This window comes from Daucus carota, chromosome 8, assembly GCF_001625215.2.
Source record: "Daucus carota subsp. sativus chromosome 8, DH1 v3.0, whole genome shotgun sequence".
NCBI classification, from domain to species: Eukaryota; Viridiplantae; Streptophyta; class Magnoliopsida; order Apiales; family Apiaceae; genus Daucus; species Daucus carota.
The window spans coordinates 24,093,257-24,118,604 of NC_030388.2; the positions used below are offsets into that span (position 1 = coordinate 24,093,257).

At 35.5% G+C, this 25,348-nt stretch overlaps 4 protein-coding genes and 1 long non-coding RNA gene across 6 annotated transcripts; 2 read left to right on the forward strand and 3 right to left on the reverse strand.

Annotated features, from left to right (window-relative positions):
- Positions 1-265: 265 nt before the first annotated feature.
- On the reverse strand, positions 266-7,076 carry LOC108199688 (la-related protein 6B). Of its 2 annotated transcripts, none has more exons than XM_017367624.2 (10): positions 6,472-7,076; positions 5,228-5,309; positions 4,382-4,476; positions 4,227-4,298; positions 3,853-3,932; positions 3,673-3,775; positions 3,369-3,416; positions 2,952-3,020; positions 2,551-2,712; positions 266-755 (listed from the first exon to the last, which is right to left on the reverse strand). In XM_017367624.2, exons 1-10 carry the CDS (start codon positions 6,799-6,801, stop codon positions 504-506), a joined length of 1,293 nt encoding a protein of 430 aa, XP_017223113.1. In that variant the 5' UTR covers positions 6,802-7,076; the 3' UTR covers positions 266-503. The 2 variants fall into 2 exon arrangements, with proteins under 2 accessions (XP_017223113.1, XP_017223115.1); XM_017367626.2 differs by having other exon boundaries at positions 2,566-2,712; positions 6,472-7,073.
- Positions 7,077-8,527: 1,451 nt separating this feature from the next.
- LOC108197823 (uncharacterized) lies at positions 8,528-11,098 on the forward strand. Its single transcript, XM_017365531.2, has one exon. It carries the CDS (start codon positions 8,699-8,701, stop codon positions 10,652-10,654), a length of 1,956 nt encoding a protein of 651 aa, XP_017221020.1. The 5' UTR covers positions 8,528-8,698; the 3' UTR covers positions 10,655-11,098.
- Positions 11,099-16,450: 5,352 nt separating this feature from the next.
- Positions 16,451-19,615, reverse strand: LOC135148295 (uncharacterized). The gene is made up of 3 exons (XR_010286293.1): positions 19,507-19,615; positions 17,003-17,188; positions 16,451-16,863 (listed from the first exon to the last, which is right to left on the reverse strand). It is a non-coding gene; the product is annotated as an uncharacterized LOC135148295 (long non-coding RNA).
- LOC135148294 (uncharacterized) lies at positions 19,543-21,137 on the forward strand. The gene is made up of 2 exons (XM_064082751.1): positions 19,543-19,871; positions 20,498-21,137. Exons 1-2 carry the CDS (start codon positions 19,543-19,545, stop codon positions 20,832-20,834), a joined length of 666 nt encoding a protein of 221 aa, XP_063938821.1. The 3' UTR covers positions 20,835-21,137.
- A 97-nt stretch (positions 21,138-21,234) lies between these two features.
- LOC108200012 (thioredoxin-like fold domain-containing protein MRL7L, chloroplastic) lies at positions 21,235-24,834 on the reverse strand. Its single transcript, XM_064082750.1, has 6 exons — positions 24,788-24,834; positions 24,138-24,330; positions 23,518-24,038; positions 22,030-22,111; positions 21,762-21,873; positions 21,235-21,659 (listed from the first exon to the last, which is right to left on the reverse strand). The coding sequence occupies exons 1-6, from the start codon at positions 24,832-24,834 to the stop codon at positions 21,529-21,531; spliced, it is 1,086 nt and encodes a 361-aa protein (XP_063938820.1). The 3' UTR covers positions 21,235-21,528.
- Between the last annotated feature and the right edge of the window lie 514 nt (positions 24,835-25,348).

The following is a 25,348-nucleotide window of genomic DNA, read 5'->3' on the forward strand; positions in this document are numbered from 1 at the left end:
ACAATTTATTTTAAAAAATGATAATATTTCTGCAAAAATTATTTAAGAGTTGGGTATTTATGAAAAAAGTCATTTTCTTTTTCACTAATGAGTACTATAATGCCAGATTGAAAGCTATAGATGTAAGTGGCAGACCTTTCTGAATTTTTCCCTTTTTTTTAATACATCTATGCTTAAAAGTTATAACAAACAAATGTCCCAGGTGTTCTTTCATTTTCTCAGTAAATAACAACCTTTTAGACGAGAAAATAACACACAAGGCCCAAAAGAAAAAAAGGTTATTGTAATCAGAAATCCTTTGCTTCAGAGTATATGACACAGGAAAAAAGGTAAATAGAACTATTCAATCCGGACTACTTGATTGACATTGGGCCAAACCTCATGACATCCTACCACAAATACTGCATTAAGGATAAGTTTAGCCTCCATAGAGCTACAGCATAACATTAGTTAATTTGAGGACCACCCATGCTTTTTGCAGAATAGGAGATTCTTTATCCGAACTATACAACAACTGGCTTGCCCCGGCCCATGGAGAATCCCCTAGTCCCATCTGGCATGCGAGGTCCAGGAGGTGGCTTGAAAACAGTGGGATGCTCAGAGTTGACAGGATGGACTGAAGAGGAACCTCCAACATGATTTCCACGATGGTTTTGATTATGATTGTGGTGTTGAGGTCGTCCACGCCCCTTGCCACGTCCACGTCCACGCCCCTTGCCACGTCCACCCTCTTTCTCACTTGCATGTTCCTCTCCCTGCCAAACATAATTATAAGCATTGAATACTGCATAAAATTGAAATATCCATCAATGACATCTTGAAAGAAAATGGCATTACTCCATAACTTCGGAGAAACTGACAAGATACATGCTAGTGCTATTGTTAAGAAAACAGCACTCGTATCTGCTACGTGACTCTTACCTAACCACTCTCAAACATATATAACACAGACCAGTATTCTAAATTTATCTATATTACTCTTAAAAGTGCACAAAGCAGAAATATAGTAGACAAAGTTGCAAACATAATTCCGCATCTACACAATGATTAATGAAAGACAAAAAAATAAACCAATGTTGCTGCTATAATTTGATTAATCGACTTTAGACAGTGAAGGATATTTTTGATACTGAAGTCCACTTCTGTTACTTTCTTCACAGATAAATTGCAAGTAGACATTTATAAAAGAAAACCCAAAAAACTTCTTTAGCAAGTGAATATATGCAATATTACTCCACTGGAAACCTTATATATCAGAAACTTATGCATATTATTCAATCGGGTGGAATTTCAGTAGCAGATATTTAAGTATATAAAGTATGGATAGTAAAACAAGCCAATTATTATTTTTGTCTGACACTTTCGCTATCTACATCCTCCCTTTTTTTTCAATTCAGCAACACATGTGATCCCAGATGACCTACCTCCATCTTGTTCTTCATTAGTTTCACCATCTACCGCTATTAAACCTCCTTGTTTAATCTCTCCGCTTTCTCAAAAAGTCCAACTCATACATCAGAATTGAAACCAATAGCCACTCACAAAACTTTGTCACCGTTTCTTGTACAACCAAACATATTTCAACGAAAATTACCAATTTATATTTACCAAAATCACCAATTTGTACTATAAAGATCACCCCAGTTTATACAACAAGAATCAGTCTCAGTTTTATGAAATCACCGATTTTTTGTTATTTCAATATTATAAATGATGGTTTTACACGACTTTCAGCAACGAAGAAGGCTCTGGGAAATGTGTTCTTGTTCGTGTATTGTTATTTATGCTTGAAGGAAGATGGTAAAGAAAGTCAGGCAAGATCACAAGACAGAGAGAAGGTACACATACATATCTTATCTATAAAGTGCAAATAAGTGGCTAAGATTTTGTGAAATATAAATTTAAAAAAAATGAACTGCTACTATATATTCTAGTTTATTCAAATTTTAGTTTCTATTTGATCAATTGTGTATATATATTATATGTGTATATATATTTATTCATTTATTTATTTTAAATTTCTCACATTTGCATGAGAGCTAAGATCATTTTCGCTCAACCTTGGATAATAGACAACGGCCAACGCCTTGATCTATATTACTTTAGAACTTTAGGGGTTAAAGCAAAAACAGATGGATGCAAAGCAGAAATGTAGGAGACAAAGTTGCAGACATATTATCACATCTGTAAAATGGAAGACAACAAAACAACACAATGGCTGTACAGCAACAAGTCAATAACATGATTAATTAACTTTTAACAGTTAAGTATATTTTGGTTGTCCTGAAGTTCACTGCAGTTGTACTGTTGTAGCTTTTAGTTACATTCCTCACAGATAAATTGCTATAAGAAACCCCAAGATAAAATTGGTTCAGCAAGCGAATCTATGCAAAAATAATAAAAATATTCCTCCCCGCCCCCTTCTCAAGAGTAAACTCTTCCAAGAAAGAAGTAATATGAACTACTTACCATATCTCACATATTTGTTAAAACCAAACATGATACATGGTTCATATATCCTGAATAATAGATGGTGGAAATGAAACATACTTTCTGCTCGTTCACCTGAGCTGATTGACCATCATACATTTGAGATGGGTCTTCGATATGTTTCTCATTAGGGTCTTCCTCCCTAGTAGATGTGTCTGCTTCCTTGCGTTGAAGTTCACCCCCTTGCCCAACTTTCTTTCCTCGTACATGAGCAGATGTTGCCTGATACAAAAGATTAGGAAGATATCCTAGAAAAGTTACTAGCTTGAACCTTAATATGGCAACACTGCTTTCAAAGCTAAACTAGCGTTATACACTAGCTGCAGAGCTTTTCCACATCTGAGTAAGGTCTAATTAGCCCTTGATGTCGAGCCAACTACATTATGTTGTAATAGCATTCAAATATAGAAGTGTTAAAATATAATATGCAAGTGCACATGGAGAGAGGGGAGGGGGCGTACTGCAGGTTTGTTCAGTAAACGGACTTTCAGGCCATTTCTCCAGGTACCCTCTTCATTTAATTCTGTGACCTGTATGATAGACAAGTCATTATTGTCCAGTAACTTAAACAAAAGAGATATCTACAAAGAGAGAGAGGGAGAGTTTAATAAGTCATTATTGTCCAGTAATTCAAACAAAAGAGATATCTATAAATCAGGGAGAGGGAGGGGGAGGGAGAGGGGGGGGGGGGGGGGGGGGGGTCGGAAGGGGAAAGAGAGAGAGAGAGCTTAACAAGTCATTATTGTCCAATAATACAAACAAAAGAGGCGACATTAACAAAAGAGGGAGAGAGAAAGAGAGAGAGAGAGAGAGAGAGAGAGAGAGAGAGAGAGAGAGAGAGAGAGAGAGAGAGAGAGAGAGAGAGAGAGAGCACATACTGCTTGTTCAGCAAGTTCAACAGATTCATATTCCACAAAAGCATGCAACTGAAGAGATATAATAGAATCAAATATTAGAGACACATGGGTGTAGCAAAAGTCATTTAAAAAAAAAACATATATGTCAATCAAAAAACAACACTGAGAATAAATACAAATGTACGTCTACATTAGTTGATTAAAAGCAACGGACAAAAGATGAGAACAAGGTCAGCTATTGCATAGCTGTTCCTTCTAAGAATCATGAATTAATTGTAAAGCAGGCTTCCTACAATATCGAATTAAAAACCTGCTATAACTTTACCTTACTGCTATAATAATTTACTCCATCAGCTTTTGCTACTTTCGACCCTGAGGATGATCCACCATTGGAAGGCTGGGGCTGGCAGGTTCGAATTGACTTCACACTGGCAAGGAACCATATTAAGTAGCAAAAGGAACATATACATCCAGTATCAAAATAATCAATCAGATTATCATGTACCTTCCAACAGCTGAGAAAATCTTCATGAGGTTCTGGTGACAATGGTCTTCGGGTAAATTTTCAGCAATAACTATACGGGACTATTAGAAAACAAATAAAGGATATAAGTGAAAGAGCAAAGCAATAAATGAACGAAAACATCGTTATATCTCAGTCAAACTTCTCAACTTCTAAAAAAAATAGCAGGTAAGAAAGTTACAAGTTTAAAGTACTGCAGTACTTCGCATTGACAATGTGTTCAAAAACATGCCCAGTCAATGTACTAGAAACTTGTACCCAGGTCAGCTACTTAGCAAAAAAAAAAAAAAAATTGTACCCAGGTAGCAGTTTTACTACAGAAGGCAAATATATATCAAACGAGAAATTTGACCTACTTGCAGCTCTTCCATATCCGAATCTGTTAGGGGGAGCAGGCGTCGCACTTTCTTCCCATCTTCACTAACCACCTACAGATTGTTGCATTAAAAAAAATCAAAAGACCTGTCTAGCATCAATTAGAGCGTGCAAAAATTACAGTGTAAAAGCTTACAAGCTTTGTTGAGTTCCTCAGAATGCCAGCAAGCTGGGTAGTACTGCTAACAAAAGCTTTGATTTTCTTGAAAGAGAAAACAACAGAGAGTGGCACTGCATCAAATTTAAAAGTACCAAACTCAGTAGATTTTATCATTTAATTTAAAAAAAACAAAAACATGCACCTCAAATGCTAGTAAGCCATTTCGGTTATAAATAGTCACATAACCTATGTTACTCGGACTCTTCATTTTGCCTCGAAGTACCCGTGTCGGACACTCGACACTCGGACATGGACACTTGGACTAGGACACTTATTTTCGGCCAAAAAAATGTAAATTTTTCATAATAGTCTCGAGTCCGACACATGGACACGTATCCATGTCGGACACTTCTAGCCGAGTCCGAGTAACATAGCACATAACTGATCAGTCAACACCTATATATATAGGGATCCCCATGTCACTTTGGTAAGGTCGTTCTTGCTACTTGCCAGTGCTATAGTTTTTTCAACGTAATCCATTTCTTTGTCCACAAAATTTTAAAATTCACCTCTATCATGCCTAAAACTTAAAAGATTTAAGAAGGTATGAAGAGCTTAGTCTATGCGATCTACAATTTACTTTTAAGAGTAAAAATCATTCATGTCACTACCCACTCATACTTGATAAGAACATGTCCATTTTCCATATTTTAATAGTGCTACACTTACAAAAACAAGTTGAGCTCATATACTATATTCTGCAATACATACTTATCACAATAAGTTTGATGGAGGGATACTATTGGCCAAGACTCTGATACGGTATTATCTACAAGAGTTGCAATAAAAACTTAAGTTATGATACCAATCAAAAAACTGTACCATATCCATCAGGATCTTTGTTGATGAACCTCATTAGATGATCAGTAGTTGCCAAATTGACATCACTGAAATAATACTCCACCTGCAGATTGATTTATTAAAGATAAATCAATATATTAGCAGGAATTCTGTTTGACAAAAACATCGTACTAACAATTTAGGAAATAAAAATTTATGGTATATAAACTACTTGAATGATCCAACAAAGATGATAATTGACATGGTCTCCCAGATTTCATGTTGCACAAAAAGAAAAAAGATATGTACATTCTGAGTCTCTTAAAACTGTGAGCATATAAAAAAAACTCTGTGTTTTGGTTGAATTGTAAGCCATGGTTTTCGCGCGCGGGTGGCGGGGGGGGGGGGGGGGGGGGGGGGGGTGTTTAATCAAAGCAAGATAACATTCAGAAGACCAGATAAATGGTATGTAATGCTCAATAACTAGGTTCCTGGTGTGCATGTTCTACTTTAATAGCCGCGGGTAATTGTCACAAGTTGTAACTTACAAGAAATTGCCATCTAACATGAACCTTTTTCCTATCATATCTGAAGAAATCTCAACAGCCAGCTCTGGCTATATAAAATCTTGTCCTATTTTGGAATGAACTAGTTTATAAAATTATAAATTTCTAAAGTAATAATTGTTCTTGTCCTTAAACAAGCAAATATATATATATTAATTTACATAAAATTATCCAGATTGTCTATTACGAGAGTCCAACAAAAAATGCCTTTAAAACACCACGAATGTTGAATGACTTTATTTAAAAGCTATCTTCGCTAACATTGTCTATTATCATAGTAGGTCAAAAAGGAAGTTACGTAAGTTCCAAAAAAAACCCAGGTTGACGTATGTATCACACACATAAAGGCCCTAATATCCATTTGGGCAACACAGTGAACAGAAAAACACATATCATGTACGACAAAAAAAGAATCTAAATGATAAATAACGACGAATATAGGTTAACTTAGTAAAAACCAGATTTCTCGATCGTCATATAAGTTGTCGTGATTGTGCCGCAAAATAAGGATCTGCTATCCTCGTGAACAAGCATACAAATCAAAATGCTGCTGACATTAGCTTAGGGCACAACCAAGCATTCAATCACAACTAAAATCCATAACAATCATATCACAAAAGCAATCAAATAATCACAACATACACGAATCAGACAGTTCGAAATCAGCACAAAAAACCTAATTACACAGCAAAATCCATAACAACAAACAAAAACCAGCACCTGATTAATGAGTTTCTGAGTAGCTTCATCTGTAATCTCAGTCTTCGTGCCATCACCCGCACTTTTCTTCGCCGAAACAGCTTGAACAAGCGGCTGCGGCGCCTGCTGAGGCTGATGATACTGCACAACCGGCACATACTGCTGCGTAAAGCCTCTCTGATTCCCTCTCACATGAGCCTGCGCCGGAAAATACCCACTCCCCGGCGCTTTATGATACACAAACTCCGCCGAGCGCGGCACGAACTCAGCTGCCTTAGCATTCAGCCGACTCGACGACAAGTTCCTCGACAGCGACGGATCGGACGCTTCGGCGCGATCTTCGGAGGCCATTTTTAAGCTCAATTAGGGTTTGCAATTGCTAACTTTATTGGATCTGATCTAGTATGAGGATGATTATTAAGATAGATACAAACACTATATGTATTATGATGTTGTTAATTGAAAAGTGTATGTATAGATATATGATATGTGTGGAGAGTGATAGTGAGCTGCTGGCTTTGCTGGGCTAGGGGCAGAGCAGAGAGACAATGGAGAGGATTTCTCGGTTTTAAAGATTTGCCCCTTTTCTCGTATTTATACTACGCACCCTTGGGGCTCTTTTCACCCTCTCTTGCTAATGTAGCTAGACTATTTATCCATTCTTTTCATGTGTTTGCCGTTTTCTTGATAAATCACACTCTTAAACACTCCTCCTATAAATTTTATTACTTGTTATAATTATTTATTACTATATTTATTTTTAGGAAATTACTCAAAATATTGTTTTTTGAAAATATTATCATTTTTTAAATTTATTTCCAAAATTACCACTTTTTAAAATTTTATTTTATTTTATTTTTAACGTAGTAACTACAACTTTTGCAACTGAAACTGCAACTTTGATTTAATTTTTGAAAATGTTCATTCATAGGTTGATTTTAGTTGATTCTTTTTGATTCAGATGATGATAAGATTTCCGCCTCTAATACAACCACAGTCAAACTAAGGAGATGGAGAAGAGGAATAAGAAGAAGGGAAAAAAGGAGGCGGAGAGAGCGAGGGATCTCGTTATCTTCACCGATACCTCAACACAAGAAGCGGCATCATAGCTATCAGAAGTGCTGTAAGGTGAATTAGTAGAAGTTGTATCCCGTTCTTTTTGCATACGTTTTGTATCATAATTGTATCGTGCAAAGGTAGAAGTTGTATCTGCTGTATTATAGTTGTTATTTTCATCTATCTCTTCATCTCTTACAGACGTAGTAGCAGACGTGCTATCATAGTTGTTGTCACTGCTTCCATCTCACTTGTGTCATTGCCTTTGCTAAAGCAGTTGTGATGAGCAGCTACCATGTTTGATTTGGTTTTTTCATCACAGCTATCATGTTTGATTTGATATTTTTAAGGGTGCACGAGCGCAACTTATTATGCAACACATTATGTAACCATATATGATTTCAAGTATTAATTTTTTATTAAACTGGGAACACATTAGGTAACAGTGTGTATATTAGTTTCTAACAGCTACTTTACCCTCTGTGACCCCTCAAAGTTTATGTATTATATTTTGAAATTATTTACGAACACACACAATGATATATAAAAAATTAAAATAAATTTTAAAATATGTATTTAGATTTAGAATCCGAATTTATTTATTTTTTATATAAACAATGTAACTTATTTTAAAATAAATACATATTTTAAAATTTATTTTAATTTTTTTTATATCGTTGTGTGTGTGTTCAGAAATAATTTCAAAATATAATACATAAACTTTGAGGGTCACATGGGGTAAAGTAGTTGTTAGTAACTAATATACACATTGTTACTTTTTAAACAGTAAAAATTAACGGCTGTTTTTAAAGAATGTGTGGGTTATGGTTACTAACTTAAAGCTAATTGAAATTTGAAGTTACAAACTATTATGTTTCAAAATATGAGATCTAATTTGCTAATGAGTCAAAGTCTGGAGTTACAAAGTGCAATAAGCTTTTAAAGAATGGAGTAACTTACAACGACTATCATTGACGGTGTGCGAATGCTTGTTATTTTAAATACAGATAAACAGATACAGACCCCTGGCTTAGCTTCCCAACGTACCCAAACACACTAAATTATTGTCCCTCCACCAGTCCACCTTTTAACATTCAAATATCACACAGTAAACACACACAGAGAGCACTTCATTAGGCCTCCATAGATCTGCTGCTAAATATCTGTGAAAACTCCAAAATAAGCTTCAATCATGCTAAATAAATCTTCATCTTCCAAAAAAACAAAGAATGAAGCCCTTAAAAGAGCTCCATTTCAAGAAGTCAACAGAGGAGGGTTATCAAGAAACAGTAGTGGTAGAAGTACTAGTAGCATTTCATCTTCAATTGATGCTCCGACTGGTTGTCTTCGTTTCTTTTTATCAAATTCTAAAACACCCATTTCTCAAAAACCCAAACTCAAGTCCAAAATGACTACTAAGTCAGCTCCCAATGCGAAAACAAGGTCTACTTCTTCGAGATCTAGTAAAAACCCTAGTGAAAATCACCCCCCAAAACCCAAGAGCAAGAAAAAAGATCCCATTGTTTCAGTTGTTGCTTCAAAAGCAAAGCTTTTGAGGAAAAGCCCATCTGTGTTGAATGAGATTGGGGTGGATATGTGTTTACCGAACCCGGGTTCGAAGAAATTGGATAATGCAGGTGAAGTGTTTGATCATATGGGTGGTAGTAATGTTGATTTTACTCCTCTCGGTAAATTAGGATGTGGGTCTGTTTTAGATTGCGATAATAGTGGTAAGAGTGTGGCGGAAAAAGGGTCAAGTAGTGGCAGTGCTATTAAGACACCACCTGTTCAGGCTTCAGTGTCACCTGAGCTTCTTCGTGGCTCTTCTGTGTTGAATTCAATTAGTACAATGACACCTAGTACTTGTTATGGTGCTGGTCATGTTATTTCCGGGGTTAGTGATAAGAGGAAATGTAGGCCTAAAGGTGTTCTCACTGTCGGGGCAGAGCTTGATTCTTCTGGATGTAATGTTGAAGGTGATAATGTTGTTCGTGGTGAGGATAGTTCAGGACATTTTATAAGGATCCTTACGGGTTCTAGGCCTTCATTGGTTCCTTTGCCTGTTGAAGCTTCTATGAGCTGGCATTTATCTCCTTGTCACGAGGAGGATGTAGGTGAGAAGGGTGATGCTGTGCATAAGCTGTTTCAAAAGGGGAATTCTGTAGGATTGGTTACACTAGACTCACCCTCCTTGTCTACATCACCTGATGAGCTTGCTACTAATCTATGCGACACTGGTAGTTATAATGATGATCTTGATTCAGATGCCACTCCAAGAGGGAGACTAACTAGGATAACTTTGCTTTCTCCCAGAAGACTTGCAGAATTTCAAGTGATAAAGGCTTCAGCTGATACAGCAGTAGAACGTCTGTCTCTGTCTTCTCCTTCAATTACACCTGATGGTAAGGTTGTCTTGTCAAAAGAAGAAAGGGATAATGAAAATAATTGGGCTGGAGAAAGTACTCCACTTTCTATTGGGTCACTAAGTAGTGGGAATGTTATGCAGACCCCAAAGTCAGAGTCAAGTTCAGAAAGACATGTTTTTCCATCTTGGTTAGATGTGGAAGATTCTGCTCAGGAAACTGCAATTGATTCATTGACTGAACTTCTACGACCACAAAGTTTATCACCTAGGAGCCAGAAGTCAACCTGGGATCCACTTGGTTTAAAATTTCAGTCCACTGATTTGAGTTCGCCTTGCATTTCTATTGATCCTATTCAGCACCAGAAAGCTATAGAGAAGCATGCTTCTTGGTTTTCTGGGTCTACTTTCGGAGATATGCAGAATTCTGAGACAAGGATATCTTGGAGGGAAGGTTTAGTGAGTCAGGTTCTAGAAATGGACGACCTAGATTGCTGCAGGTACATGTCAGATGAGGAGAATGATGCCGGAGGAAGCAGTGAATATCTGGTAAAAGTGTGTCATGAGTCTGAAGGTGAGCAAAATGATAGGTTATCAACCAGTGGCTTGAGGTCTCCTGTGTTTCTTGACTGTGAACCTGACATTGGTAGTAAAGGAAAGGGAAAAATATCTTCTTCGAAACTTAATTCATGTGCAGAGTCCATATGCACCGACGGTGGAGGGCTAGTTGCTTCCAGAGATTCTGACTGGACTATATGCTACAAAAACCAGTTGTTTGACATATAATTGCTATCATCTCATTTGACTTGAACATTAACTACATAGTAAGTTTTTCTGTGCTTACTTCCCTTTGAGAACACCTCTGTGTTTCTTTATAATGTAGCACAATGTCCAACATAGAAATTCAGAAAGCATGTTCTTTTAGTTCTTCAGTTATTGTCATGGTTAAAATTCTAAATGCCTTGTTCTCATTGAATTGATTCACTATATCTATATCTGTTTGTTGACCTATACAAAGCAGCACTACACAACTTTGTACCGTTATGGGCACTGGTTAGTTGTTGATTCTAGCTGTAACATCTAGTAGAGATTATCTTATCTTTAAAGAAAATTGAACTACAAGCTCTTGAAGTCACATAGACAAGATTTTAGACTAAACCACAAGGGTTGTCACTTGTAAGAATATTGTGTTCTGATGTTGATTATATAGCTTGAAGTTGATGTGCCTTGCAAGAATATGAGTTGCTTAGTAAACCTGATAGCCTACTCTGAAGGAAATATGTCTAAATTACCTTATTTGCTACATGTATCACTATAAGTCTGTGACTCATCTTAACTTTGTTATCTCAATTATCATTTAGCTAATATAATTGAAACATCGGATTTTATTATGACATATATATGGATTCAGGGGTGATTTAAATGATTAAGGAGGCTAAATTTTCTATATTACATATTGTGTGTGTGTGTCTATACATATGTATGTTGTATCATTTATAGTTTACAAAAAAAGTATAACACTCTTTCAGGCCACCATGGGAAAAGAAATTACTAGCAAAGCAAAATAATTCTATGTCGAAACATTTCAAAAAACAATTTAAATGCCTGTACTCTGTACAACTATATCTCTTAATTTTTCATCAAATTCTAAGTTACAGTTTTAATGGTGAAAACAGACTGTCCAACCAGTTTCAAGTCTCTGTTTGTTCATGGCCCGTTACATGATTGTTATGACTCATTTTGATAAGTTGAGACGAGTCCATGGACCTTGGACAAGTCTACTAGTAGTCAAAATACACAATGAGGGCTCTAACAATGCATACTAAAGAGAACCTAAGGAAGCGATGTACTTGGTGAATTGTGATTATGGGACAACAAATGAGTAACAATTATAGTGAACTTGTAAAGTTCTAATTTCTTATGAAACATGAATTTTATTTAACATAATCAACAAAGCAACTTGCAAATTTATGAAAATGAATCAATGAAGTGCAACTGCATAAGCATACTTACTTGCAGAAAAACAATGGAGTTTACCTGTAGAAAAAGAACATTTACTGCATGAAACAGAGCAGAATAAACTGCTACTTCCTACTAGACTGCTGTCTGCAGAAAGGGTAAATTGCAGGATTCCTAAAACACAAATCTGGGTAGGATATTTAAAACACAAATCTGGGGAATCTGAAATTCTGTATAACGTAACTAAAAACGTTCCAACTTCAATTCAAGAAAAGCAAATAAAACATCTGGATTCTAGATATGTATTTTTATTAAAAAAAAGTCGATACTGACTGGGTTATAAACCAGTCGACTAATCGGCTCAACTAGACATCCGATATACTGACATTCACCGAGGAGTTGTAATTAGTTGATGACTTAGTACCGCTTGGTTGACTAGTCGACGAACTCAACAACAGTGGCCCATTATTACTATTGTAAAGTTCTTGCGAAAGTTGGGGATGGCCAAGGCCAAGGCTACCTATTGCCCTGTCATGAGTCATGACTATCTTTCTCAGCATTATAGTTTTCAGAATGTTATGCAACTCCTTATTATAATGAATGAAGAATATATGAAATAGACCATCAAACTGACAAATAAAAGTAGTTCCATCAAGTGCCTGCAATCAAAAGAGTTGACCTGAAGGAAAGATCTTGATAAATATTTTATAAGAGATTGCATCTTGCAATTTTTTCTTTTGATAGTATATAGATACAGTTGTCTACTTACTGCCTTGTTATTGACTACATACTTGAATAGAGTTGATATCTTTTCATATTAGCCTCATTTAATAAATTGTCAAGTAGAAAGTATGATTGATATACATATGTTACATATTTGGAGCTTATTGCGACTCCTTGTTACCTGGTTACAGATTTGCATTGGCCTGCATACATATCTTTTAGCAGTACCATGTTACATCAGGAATCAAATCATCAATGAAATTACTAGTCATCAAGTCATTTTCTTGTGGTAACCTGGATTAGTGACACCTCTTTCGATTGTTTCCATTTTGAACATTCTGTGAAATAGACGCGCTTATTGTCAAAAAATTGGTTCACAGTAATTAGTTCCTTGAAGGATCCTATTGCAGTAGTGTACCACATCCTTGATGCCTGGGTGGGGGTGCCGATCTGATTATCTTCTCAACACCGCTACAAGGTGTCGTCGATCTGATTTTTTACCGAATTACTAGTTACTTCTGGTATTTTTATATTTTTGCTAGAAAAAGATTTGAACTTTTATTCATCACTCAAGTCATTTAACAAAACCTGATGAAACTCGGAGTGGACATCTCCCACTCTCCAAATACAATCAGCTATAAAATAATTTTTGCCGGGTAAGTAATGAGCGAACTTGTTCGCTGACCGTTTAACAAATCTAAACTTTGCATTTTTGTTACTCAAGCAGAAGCTTATACACTCTCTCTAAGTACGAATAGCACATAAAAAGAACTACGGATGGCCTGAACAATCTGCAAGCAATCAAACTCTTTCACCCAGCTTAGAGCCTCTCGAATTACTAGTTGCTTCTGTGTATTTGTTGCATATATCTTTAGGTACGTGTGGAAAACATTACATTTTCAAAGAAGGAATTACCTCGCAGGGGTAATGCAGAACACCTCAACCATTGGGGCAAATAAACAATTTAATGAGAATGATAGTAGAAATATATATCTATCATGAAGGTCAGTGGGGCAAGTACCCCCACTGCCCCCTCTAAATCCGTCCATCCTGTCGAAATTACCAAATTATTCTTGCCCTTTATCATTTCAATCACATATTTTATCAATCTAAAGGGTAATTTAGTACAAAATAGATGAAAGGGTGTGCATAAAAGAGCACCCTTGTTAATATAATATCATTGCGGATCCCTACATTACTCTAGCGCGGATAATGTATATCCACAAACATATTCTAAACTCGAAGCTGGCAAACAAAAAGATAGAGAAAGATACCGGGGAGTATTTTATTCCTCGTGCTAAAAACACGTTGAAGCCATTCATATATAACCCAGTGGAGGAAGAAAAGTGTTCTCAGAAGCAAAGGTTGAGAAAAAATGGAGGGGTTGATTCCAACGATATACAGGAGCTTAAAGAGAAGCAAGAGCCTGAGACAACGTAAACATCCAGCTGCTCAAGCAAGTCCGATTCACAATATACAAGATTTTTACCCTGATGGTTACAATTTCGTATATGACGACAGGCCCAGGATTGAGAGTAGTTTTGATATGAAAACCAAGTCGATGCAAATACCACAGAAGTGGTGTTATGATGATCATGCAGGTGGTAAGAAGTGGCCCAAGAAATTTGTTAGGTTTGGGAGTCAGAGAAGGATCTTCTCGTGTATCACTGGTGCAGCCTAGAACCGTTTCTTTGATCTTTCTGTTTCGACTTTCAAGGAGTGTGGGATTGTTTCTTCTTCGATCTTCCTGTTTTCTTCGGGTTTTTCTGTTTGTGCATACATGGGATTCTGGATAAAATGCCGCATAAGGGAAGGAGAGATGGGGTTCGAACTTTGTCAAAGACGAGGAGTGGAGGAGTGTTTGCAGATTTTCGAGTTTCCTTATTATTACATTTTGTAAAACTCACTCCGAATTTGTTGTCTAGATTCAGCATGTTGCACCTTATGCGTACATTGTATATATTTACATCCATATATTTACATCCAATGGAATTTACTGTTTCTCAGACATCAATTACAAAATCAAACCAGGTAGTTGATGCATCACTGCATTTTGTGTTCTAACTCGTTAACCCCCGAGTTTCCCCTCTACTCTAGAAAAAATAAAATGACATAGAATTTGGCTTTTCAAAACTAAGCTGCTTATTTCTGAAAAAATTGCTAAATGTGTTTTTTCTAAAAAATATGTAACTTGTTATAAATAAGAAATATTAAATGATTCGATGGCTCTAAAGTCTAAAATCACGTTTAAATGACTATGTAAAGTTAAGACATGTTTCAATATAATATTACAATTATTTTTGTAGATAAAGGATAAGAAAATGTCATCAACTTTCATATACAAAATATATATGATTTCAAGTAACTTTTTAAAGTTAATTTAAAATTGCCTTTTCTAATATTAAATACTTGATATTGTAAAATATTATATAAATATAAATTTTCCTCCCTATATAAATCTCTATTATCATCCTTAGACTGTTGGGCATGCTATTATTTCTGGAAACACCCACAACTTTAAAGATTGTAAGCATTTTGTCCTCCTGTCAAAGAAGAGCTTATCTACCTTGAACATCTAAACCGTATTCTCCTTGATTTATGGGCCGTTTGGCTGAACTTAAAAGAAGTGAATTATTGCTTAACGTAAAGAAGTTGATGTGAACTTATAAGCTACCAGACGTGTTTGGATATCATGACTTATAAGTTTTTTAAGTGTTTGGATAACTTAACTTATAAATTGATATTAGTTTGGTAATTTTGAAGTCGTTTTATGTTACAAATAGAAAGAAGCAGAAGTTGAGTCTAAAAAAATGCTAGGAAACCTAGCTTTTTTTTCCAGGCTTCTTTTCATTCAATTAAGCACTTCCTCACATTTACCAAACGGACAAGTAATAAGCGGAAGTGGACTTTCGGACTTTTAAGCCCATAAGCGATGCTCTCAAACACCCACTTAATCTTTCTTTCTTTATCACTTGCATACAGAAGTGTTGGTTTATGACTAGTAAACCCAATTGACAAGAATTGTAACCTTAATTCATGTGTTTATATATTTATTTTTTTGACAGAATTCATGTGTTTATATTTGAATTAGCAATTTTGTTGTATAGAATAAAAAGCTCTTTCCTACTTTCTACTTTTTTACTCGGTGAGTAGATCATTTCTTCCATACCCTTCCTCCATAATAAATACATTGATCTTTATATATTGAAACATGCTAGGTAATTCTTTGCTTCCCAAATATTTTTCATAAATCTAGTTGACAATGTATAATTGGTTTCACTCACATTAACACTAATAATCAGTGTTCTAAAAATCGTCGAGTCGGCCGAGTACTCATTCCGAGTACTCGTTTTTAACCTCTCGTCCGATCCGAGTTCCGAGTAATCGGGTTCAAAACCGATTTATTTAAAAATTAGTCAAAACTCGGTTTGACTCTGAGTACTCGAGGTCAAATCCGAGTTTGACTTATCAATTTTTTATTGTTTTATTTGATAATTATTTCAAAAGAGTCTAAACGTAAATTTATATATATTTTGGTCATTCTTTTGTCAAGTATTGACATTAATTAGAAAGTATATATGTTTTATCACAAAAAAGTTGTGAATGATTATTATGTCAAAAATTATCAAACAAGTAACTTTTGTTTAAACTTCATTACTTCAAGTGTGTTATTAAAATATTAATATAATTAGATAGATTTATTATTAATCAGTATATAACTATATATGAGAGAAAAAATTAATTAAAAAAATACCCGATTAGTTATCCGATAACTCATTCCGAGTACTCTCCCGAGTTTCGAGTACTCATTTTTCCGGAACCAAACCGAGTTGAACCGAGTTCCGATTTTTACAACCTTGCTAATAATAACATAACACTAATAATAATAAGACATCTATATACACATAAATCATCCAATTAAAATTAGTTATCTGTCTCACGTTATTTTGCAAAAAAAAAAATTAGAATACGTGGATAATGGAAGAAAAGTTTTAGTTATCCGAACTATGTATCAAACACTCATCTCAACAATGACTTCCAAGTAGAACTTGCAAGTAGACAACGGCCATCTCAACCAGAACGGAGTTCCCTATCTGTATCTAGAATTACAAGTTGGCAACGGCAGAGTTGTCATATTATCAGGTTTTCACCCTGTACTATAATGCTTCCAAAGTGTCAATGCACAACAATGTATCCCGTATCTTCGACCTTCCATGGCTTATCCTCTATCTTTTTCAACACACTATGCAAAGCTTTAAACATCTAATTTGGCTACGAGTTCCCAACTTGTATAAAACCCAATATGCTGATGCCTGCAATTCAATTTTTTTATATTCTTGAGGTGACTTTAAGAGTGTCACATGTTAGAGCTATTTTATGGTGATAATCACTAAGCTCCACTATTGTTATCATCAAAATGTATGAACAGAGCTTGTATCATTACAATAATACCTGTGGCCGCAAAGCAACTAGTCTGCTCTTCGTCCTAAAATGAAGTAAACTATCTTGTTCGGCATATCTGTGAAATTATGAATCCTTACATGGCGGAAGAATGTTACTGCGAACTCACTTTCTGTAATCTTGCAGCTCAGAACTTCGTTTGACATAATTTCCGTATAATTATTGTTCTCCAGCAGTCTATAAAGTAATAGCACAGGTTAGAGTCAGTAAAGGCAACATATACTAAAGTAGACAACCTCTTTATAATACCTTATACATGCCCGTTTCGGATATTTAACACTCAGAAATGAGTACAGACATTCCAACATTTAATTTAAAATATCTTCAGATCCCAACAGCTGAACATGCATGCATGCAGGACAGTTTCAGAAGATTAACAAAACATACTAAAAAATTACTGAATGTGCTCATAAATTTAGTCCAGAAGTTCAATGCTATTTGTATCATTAAATTGGCATGTCCATATAACTTCTAGATCGGCCATATAACAAGTAAAAACTGCAATGAAGAAAAAATCAAATGTTTCGGAACAAAAGACCTAGAAAAAAAAAACATTTTAGGAACATGACCAATACATTGCTTCAATGATGGTTGAAGAAGGAAAGATGAATGTATTCACTGATGTTCATCTAACCGTAATTCAAACAGATAGCTTCAATGACGAAAACAGAGAAAAGTAGTACACATAACCATCTTAATCTTATATACATAAGCAGAAAGTGTACGATTGGACAGATCCAATAGTGCAGATGGAGCCTAAAGTGCAGACGAAAACCAATATACATTCTGTGATATATATCTGGTAAGTATATACATTTAGGAATAATTCTGCAAGATTATCTCCAACTTGGCCAATTATGGTTGGCAGCGAGTGAATGAGTATTGATCACAACATTCTTTTTCTGAAGGATTATCATATATACTAAAAGAATTTTTTAGTAGCTACATATCTAGCAAAACAATTAATTTCCACAAACCAAATCAAATCCTGTACATCCTGCTCAAAATTAAGGTAGAGGAAGGGTTCGATTTCCGCATAAATATGAAAAATTTCAATTTTTCATATATTCAGGAGTTGGAAGAAAAGAAGTTTTTCTGGGTTTTCAGAAAAAACTGATGAAGTGCACACAGGTACGCGAAAGAAAACGACATGAAAGAACCTTCATTTGCTAGCCTTCCCATTCCCTAATGAAAACTAATATCATCAGGTTACAAAAATAGGTAAACTATATTATTAGATCACTGCAAGTGTGAATTTGAAATGAATTATTAGGTTATAATGTTGATGTTTAGGCATAATATCCATTCTCCACTGATCATACCATAACTTATGCTTGGGATTGAATCTATTTTTCTCAACTTTACTCCATGAGTCCATAATCATGGCAAATCTTCATAATCTTCTTCATCCTACACAATCATGTCCCATCTCATTCGGCTTTCCCTTATCTCAATTTTTTTACGGAAACTTTTGTTATATAGCAACCAATCAAACACACACAATTATGCATTACTTAATACTTGTAACTGAAACAAGATTTGACATAGACCAAAGGACGTTTACTGTACAAAATAAGAGCTAAGTTCGCTAGAAATATAAAATGGGTTAAACAGCTAATTCATCACTAACCTCGTTAAAAACATACAACTGGGTCATGATGTTGAAAAATGTTCGCTAGATTTTTTTTTGGTTTTTTTTGTATTGTCTTTATTTCTTTTTTGAACTTTCCGTGAATTACTTAACGGAACTGACGGAGAGTGATGCTTTTGAAATTTTTTAATTACTTGGTGATGCGTTTAAAAGTTTTTTCAACAACATGACCCAATTACAAGTTTTCAGCGAGGTTAGTGATGAATTAGTTATTTCACCCAATATAAAATTCATCCTTTCCAATGTATGTATGTTGTCCAGAATATTTATGTCGACTTAAGCACATGTCACAAGAAATACAAGGAATCTACAAGTCCAACTTTTGTGAGTGACATACACAAGAAAACATGGAATAATATGTTAGCTGGTTGCTCTTACCTAAATCACTTGCCACTTATTGGCCCCTTCCAGATTCCGCCACTAGTTCATGGCATGAAGTCACGACACAAGATTTACAAGTATAGAATATAATGTAGTAGGTGTGTCAAACAGAAAAGAAAATTCATTAATACTGTTAAATCTAATAAGCCATAAATTGTCCTAGTTTATCCCTCTTTCCCTTTCCACCTATAATTTTTAGGGAATATAACAACCAATCAAACCTGCCTAATCTTCTAGTATTTGTTGCATATATGAACAAAAAAAAATATAGCCATAATATAGTCTTACAGCTTTCATATTGTTAACATCTATTCATTTACTAGTGAAACAACATCCAGCATTAATATAACATATCAATTAATTTTGTCCAGCCACAGAGGACAAACATTTGGTACATCCTTGTAAGAGACGTTGATGGTAACAAGAAACATTAGTATAAATCACTAAGGCTGCATTTCGATACCTTAAAAGGAGTGGGAGAAGATACAGGAAATCCATCATGGACAGATACAAAAGCTTCTTCCTAGCTCTCTTGGTCATAGGGATTTGTCATGCCTTTGCCGAGGGTGCACCTAAAAAGATGAAGAGTGAAAGATTATGCAATCAGTGTTCCACATGTGATACAAGTAGATGTCCTGCAAGTGAAGCCTACCCTCACATGACTGCATTTGATAACACACTCATTGCTGGAGCTTTGCAATCCGACTATGTGGATGCCAAAGACAGAGGAGTTTATTCAGTACCAAATATTGTAGGGGGTGAGTCCAAAGAGTTTAATGCTTATTTTGGGTGGCAGTCAACTTCGGGTGCAGCTTCTGGCTATCACAGGTACCCACAATGTTCTTATTTAGTTATTTCTTACAGACTATCTAAAAAATGAAAGTTTCACACGTTTCAAGACTTGCAGAAGACACTTGACTAACAATATTTAATCACATTATAAAAAAATTAAAATCACAATGAAAAGTGACCACAACTTATATTTCAAAAGTATAACAAGCATAGGCTTGACAATTTGCATCCATTAAGAGAAATCCACTTGACATATACTATATTTTTATGGAGGCAGATTCAGCAACTATATGGACAAGTGTTAAGGGGGTCAGAATTACCTCATAGTTAATCACATTAAAAAAATTAAATCACGATCATAAGTATACCGCCACAACTTGTCTTTCAAAAGTATAACAAGCATACGCTTGACATCTTGCATCCAATAAGAGAAATCCACTTGGCATCTACTATATTTTTATGGAGGTAGGTCAGCAACTGTATGGACAAGTGTTCAGGGGGCCAGAATTGCCTCATAGTTAATTACATAAAATAAAATTGAAATCACAATCAAAAGTATATCACCACAACTTGTATTTCAAAAGTTTTACAAGCATAGGCTTGACATGTTGCATCCATTAAGAAAAATTCACTTGACATATACTATATTTTTATGGAGGCAGGTTTAGCAACTATATGGACAAGTGTTCAGGGGGTCAAAATTACCTCACAGTTGACAAGCATGGCAAGGTGAGACTTCGGTCTCTTGAATCCCTGGAGAGTTTGGCTGAAGCAGATTGGAAGTCTTACAACCCACCTCCGCACCTGAATCACCGCGAATATCGATTCTGGTTCTCCCGCAGCACTGGAAAGTGCCTCACTGTTTTTGGAGGAAAGACAAATAAACGGATTGTTGGTGTAGCTGACTGTAAATTCAACGGCGCAAACCTTGGACAGTTGTTTGCCTTCCGTTTCCATTACCACAACACCTTTTGCTGTTGTAATCTTCACAACAATTAGTTTTTGAAGTTACAAGCATTCTCAACAAAAAATATCATCAATCTCGCAAATCTTGGGCAGTCATTTCCATCCATCTCCATAGTTATAGTACTTATAATATCCTGCCCTTGATCATCACAACATTCAGTTGTTTAAGATATGACCATATCTATATTTATAATATCAGCGTTGCAAGCAATAAGGAAGCGTCAATAGGAAAGTAATCTGATTATCTTCCATTATGAGTTAAAACTGTCTTCGAGACTTGCTGGTGTGCTATGCCACTAATTTTGAGAATAAAAGACTTATAGCATCACTTTTATATTTCTGCATGGTCATTGAGCATCATGCAGAAAACTGCATACGTAAATGCGTGCTGCAAGTTTATTTCTGCCAGTTGTGACATGACAAAAGTCAACTCTAGTTTAAAACCTTTTAAGGCCGGACAACAAATGTATAAATCATATATAGAGATCACTTCAACATATATAGATCTTCACAATATAATAACATGGTAGGCAAACAAACAGAAGTCTTACATCACCATTTACTGAATTTTGAAGTTGCGTACAAGGAAAATTTCAAGTTCTGCTAATTTCCCAGAGAAATTGTACGTCACTGAAACTTTGAACACCTTGAATTGATGTATATTCATGATCGCTACTCTCTTTCTGAAGTAAACCGACTGCAGACAGTATAATTCCTACTTTTGGTTCTAATTATTGCCAACTGGAATGGGAGGGATGGCCTCCTCAATACTTCCGGAAGTAGTCAGAGAAGGTGGCTTTGCTGCTCCATAATAAAAGAATGCCATAATTTTTGACAACTCATCTGCTGTTCGGATTGCTGATTATAAGAGAAGTTATAAGTCATAATATCAAGATCGCACTCACTATATAATATTTAAGCTAGAGAACACCTCATGTTATAATTATTTTGAAATCTTACCTTTTTCTCGGTGTAAGATCTTTCCTGCTTTCGTGAAGATAAGCTCTGGGTATTGAGAAACTTGAAGAGCAGACACCAAATCACACTCGACTACAGCATCAAGAGCTACACACTATTTTCAAAAAAGAAAATGAAAGAATCAGACTTCTGGAGAATGGTTTAAAGCAAAATGAGAACACTGTGGTTGGAAAGAAAGAAAACACTTTTAATTTATACTAGACAAAGAATATGAAGACAAGAATTACATTTGCACAAACTATGTTCTTACTCTGGGAGATGGTAGCCTGCAATTCCATATAATGTGTATGGCTTTCTCCAATTCATTTCGTATTTTTTCATTCTCCTTTGGCCTTCAAAATACAAAGATAGACATATGTATTGCTTAGTAATTCAACAAAAGGTACATTTACTGTTTGGATATATTTTACAAGAAATAGCAAAATATTGTGCCGAGTTTAAGCTTTATTGATATGCCCTTTTTACTCAAGCAATTTATGTTAATCACGGAGCCACGAGGATTGAAACTTGAGGGAATGAGAGAGCTACATGAGTTGCAAGCAAGAGGGGTCACCCACAGACAAAACAGAGAGAGTAAAGAGATATTGTCCAACGTCCAAAGTAGTAGTGTCTCCTGGGCCAAGCTTTTTATAATTTTATAAGTTATAACAAACAACGTAGTATTGTTTTATACATAGAATAATTAAACAATAACATGTATAGTACGATATAGGCAAAAAAGTCGACGTAGTATTATTTTATACAGAATAATTAAACAAAAAAATGTAGTATAGTACTATATAGGCAAAAAAAATCACATACTAGGAGGGGCCAGGGACCCCCTCCCTCCGTCTCTGGTCACATGTGGGTAAAGCGTTGAAATCTTACCTGGTTACTCCCTGATAGCCCCCTTATGTTATTCAATCCCTTCTCATTATATTACATGTCTTTAGACTTCTTCTGATTCGATTATACAGAGAATAGAGGATAGATATTAAATACCAAAAACAATATTTGAGAAGTACAAGGAATTTGCAGAACAAAAAAGAAGAAGCACACTTCAAGTTACATATATTTCCAGAACTCCGTTTTACCTGAGTTTAAAAGATTCTAAGAATTAACAAGATACAATTTCCTGAGAATTAACAAAAAGAAAGCTGGCCAAAAAGGGATAGTGTAGCAAAATATTTTACAAGTGTCAACAATTGGAGAGTATTAAAATCTAAAGCAGGTTAAGAATTTTCCACTACTACCAGAAAGTGAGAAGACAGAAGTGAAAGTAAAATTTCTTGTCCACTGACTAACTATGAAAACAAAATACTAACAGATTCAAAAACCAACACTTATAACCCTATGGCAGGATATATATTGAAGTCCAAGCAGCCAAAAAATTAGCTACAGGCACTGAAAGGCAATTCTAAGGTGTCAATGATATGCAGGCAGGAAAAGAGGTTATAAAATAATTGCAAAAAAGTAGATATGATGAATGGTATATATCTTAGGTGGTCCATAATATACAAGCACCTATAGCTAGTCGTTGCTGGAAGATTTGGTTGCAAAATTAGGATTTAGGCCATATCTTACGGGAATAAGATAAAGATTAAGAAACAACCATGTTCAGAACACTTTCTTATAAGAAAAATCAAGTCTCACAAGTGATCCCCTCTGAAACACTAAAAGAAAACAGACTCACAGGCAAGACTAAAAAATAGTGTTGAATTGTCAATAAACTGTATAACTGAATATAAAGGACACTGACCTTTTATAACGATTGTGAACGAGAACAATTAAAGGACTTATGTCCTTAAAAACAGCCTCTTCCCATTCTGCACCAGTAATGTCTCTGATTGGGCGTATATAGTCATCATCTTGCCATACAATTTCATTTTCACTATCATACTTCTCATCATCATCATCATCATCCTTCTTGACATTTTTAATAGTGATCTTGTTAAAAAACTGATCTAAACCAAAACCTCGTCCATCTGCATCGTCAGGCCAATCAGGGTCATCTTCTTCCACAACAAGGGGGTAGTCAGCTAAAAGCTTTTGCATCTTTTTACTTCTTTCGACAGGGTCCACCTCTTCCTCAACATCAGGATTCATATCAATTACTTCTCTAATTTTTCTTCTCCATACCTTTCTTTCTTCTTCATCACTAACAAAAGTATCATCCTCCCCATCAATTGCACTGGATTCTCCTTTATCTTTTCCATCATCTGCCTTCAGTTCTTCTACTACTTTAGAAGCTCGGAGACGACTTCTTTTCATATTACTGATCTGAATTTTGATTCCATCAATCCATCCAATGAGTGATAAGTATTATTGTATTAAGATATATAGATTAATAAACAAAATGGAAAATAAAAAGAAACCAACCAGCAATTCCGAATTTTTCAAGTATGGTGATGACAAGGCAATAGAGTTCCTTCTGGCGTTCAAGAATTTACTGCATCTCAATTTGTGCGAGAGAAAGTGACCTCCATGAAAAAATAAAGGAGTGCGCTTCATATTTATGTCTTGTATGGGAGAGAATACAGGCAGCATGCTTAGAGTTTGTTGCAGTGCCATTCTACAAAGTAATTCAATTATGAATGTTAGAAAGTAGCTTAAGCTAGCAAAAGCAATATGAAGCTAGACATAGACAATAAGACACAGATGCATTCGGTCACAGATATGAAGGTGTCCAAGACATGGCACCTCGCCAAACCATAAATAAATATCGACCCACGCCTCCAGCAAAAGCAAAATTAACCTCCTCTATCACACTTCTAATATCAAAATAACTCGCAGAATACAAATTATGTGTCAACAATGTTAAAACATCCACAATGACATAATCAATCCATATTAGACTTGGCTAATAAGCATTTAAGATAACTGATGATTCCTGGATTTTGAAGATGAAATATACCCCACAATTAAAAAAATAAATAGATAAGGGAATTCAGACAAAACAGATATGCAGCAACTCCAGATAAGTAGTCTCAAGATTTTCACATTTAGCCATATCATTATAAAATACATACAGAAATGCCAACAGAAAAAGCAAAGTTATGAAATTTAGAACACCCATTACCTAAATTTGGTGTCTTGAAGCTGTATCTTCAGCTTGTCTTGCAATAATTGGTGTTGGGTGATAAACCCTAATATTCTAAAACCCAGAAATTTACGCAGATAACACGGGTTTAACACATGGATGGAGTAATGGACCTGAGTGAATATACTCAATAGGACAGTTCATGTGGTGGAGGTAGAGCCGGCCAAATAGACGACCTGGACCGGCCCAAACCAGCAGTCAGCTCCTAACTCGAATGCCTCTAGGCAAAAATCTTACAGAGTCACAAGCACGGACCGAACTGGACCGATCTGGACCGGAACGAGCCCCAATGTATGACCGAGCCGGGTACGGGTTGACATTACCGAAACCGTGAACCGGCACTATTTTTTAATTTTACTGGCTTGCTTCTGAGGACTCCGCATACCAAAGAGGCCAAGACCATTATTTGTGTTGTACTCCCGAATTCTTTACGTTATTTTTTGACACACATTTTGAAACTCGTACAAGATATATTTATAAAATGTAATTT

What these genes read in the sequence shown, in the direction of transcription:
- LOC108199688 (XM_017367624.2), bottom strand. Translation starts at nt 6,801, where the DNA reads ATGGCCTCCGAAGATCGCGCCGAAGCGTCCGATCCGTCGCTGTCGAGG. An exon ending in ATTTTCTCAGCTGTTGGAAG is followed by an intron (nt 3,776 to 3,852) that starts GTACATGATAAT and finishes GTTCCTTGCCAG; the next exon opens with TGTGAAGTCAATTCGAACCT. An exon ending in GTTTACTGAACAAACCTGCA is followed by an intron (nt 2,713 to 2,951) that starts GTACGCCCCCTC and finishes CTTTTGTATCAG; the next exon opens with GCAACATCTGCTCATGTACG.
- LOC108197823 (XM_017365531.2), top strand. Translation starts at nt 8,699, where the DNA reads ATGCTAAATAAATCTTCATCTTCCAAAAAAACAAAGAATGAAGCCCTT.
- LOC135148294 (XM_064082751.1), top strand. Translation starts at nt 19,543, where the DNA reads ATGGACAGATACAAAAGCTTCTTCCTAGCTCTCTTGGTCATAGGGATT. An exon ending in GCAGCTTCTGGCTATCACAG is followed by an intron (nt 19,872 to 20,497) that starts GTACCCACAATG and finishes TTATGGAGGCAG; the next exon opens with GTTTAGCAACTATATGGACA.
- LOC108200012 (XM_064082750.1), bottom strand. Translation starts at nt 24,834, where the DNA reads ATGGGTGTTCTAAATTTCATAACTTTGCTTTTTCTGTTGGCATTTCT. An exon ending in CTTTTTCTGTTGGCATTTCT is followed by an intron (nt 24,331 to 24,787) that starts GTATGTATTTTA and finishes ATTACTTTGTAG; the next exon opens with AATGGCACTGCAACAAACTC. An exon ending in GCAGGCTACCATCTCCCAGA is followed by an intron (nt 21,874 to 22,029) that starts GTAAGAACATAG and finishes TTTTGAAAATAG; the next exon opens with TGTGTAGCTCTTGATGCTGT.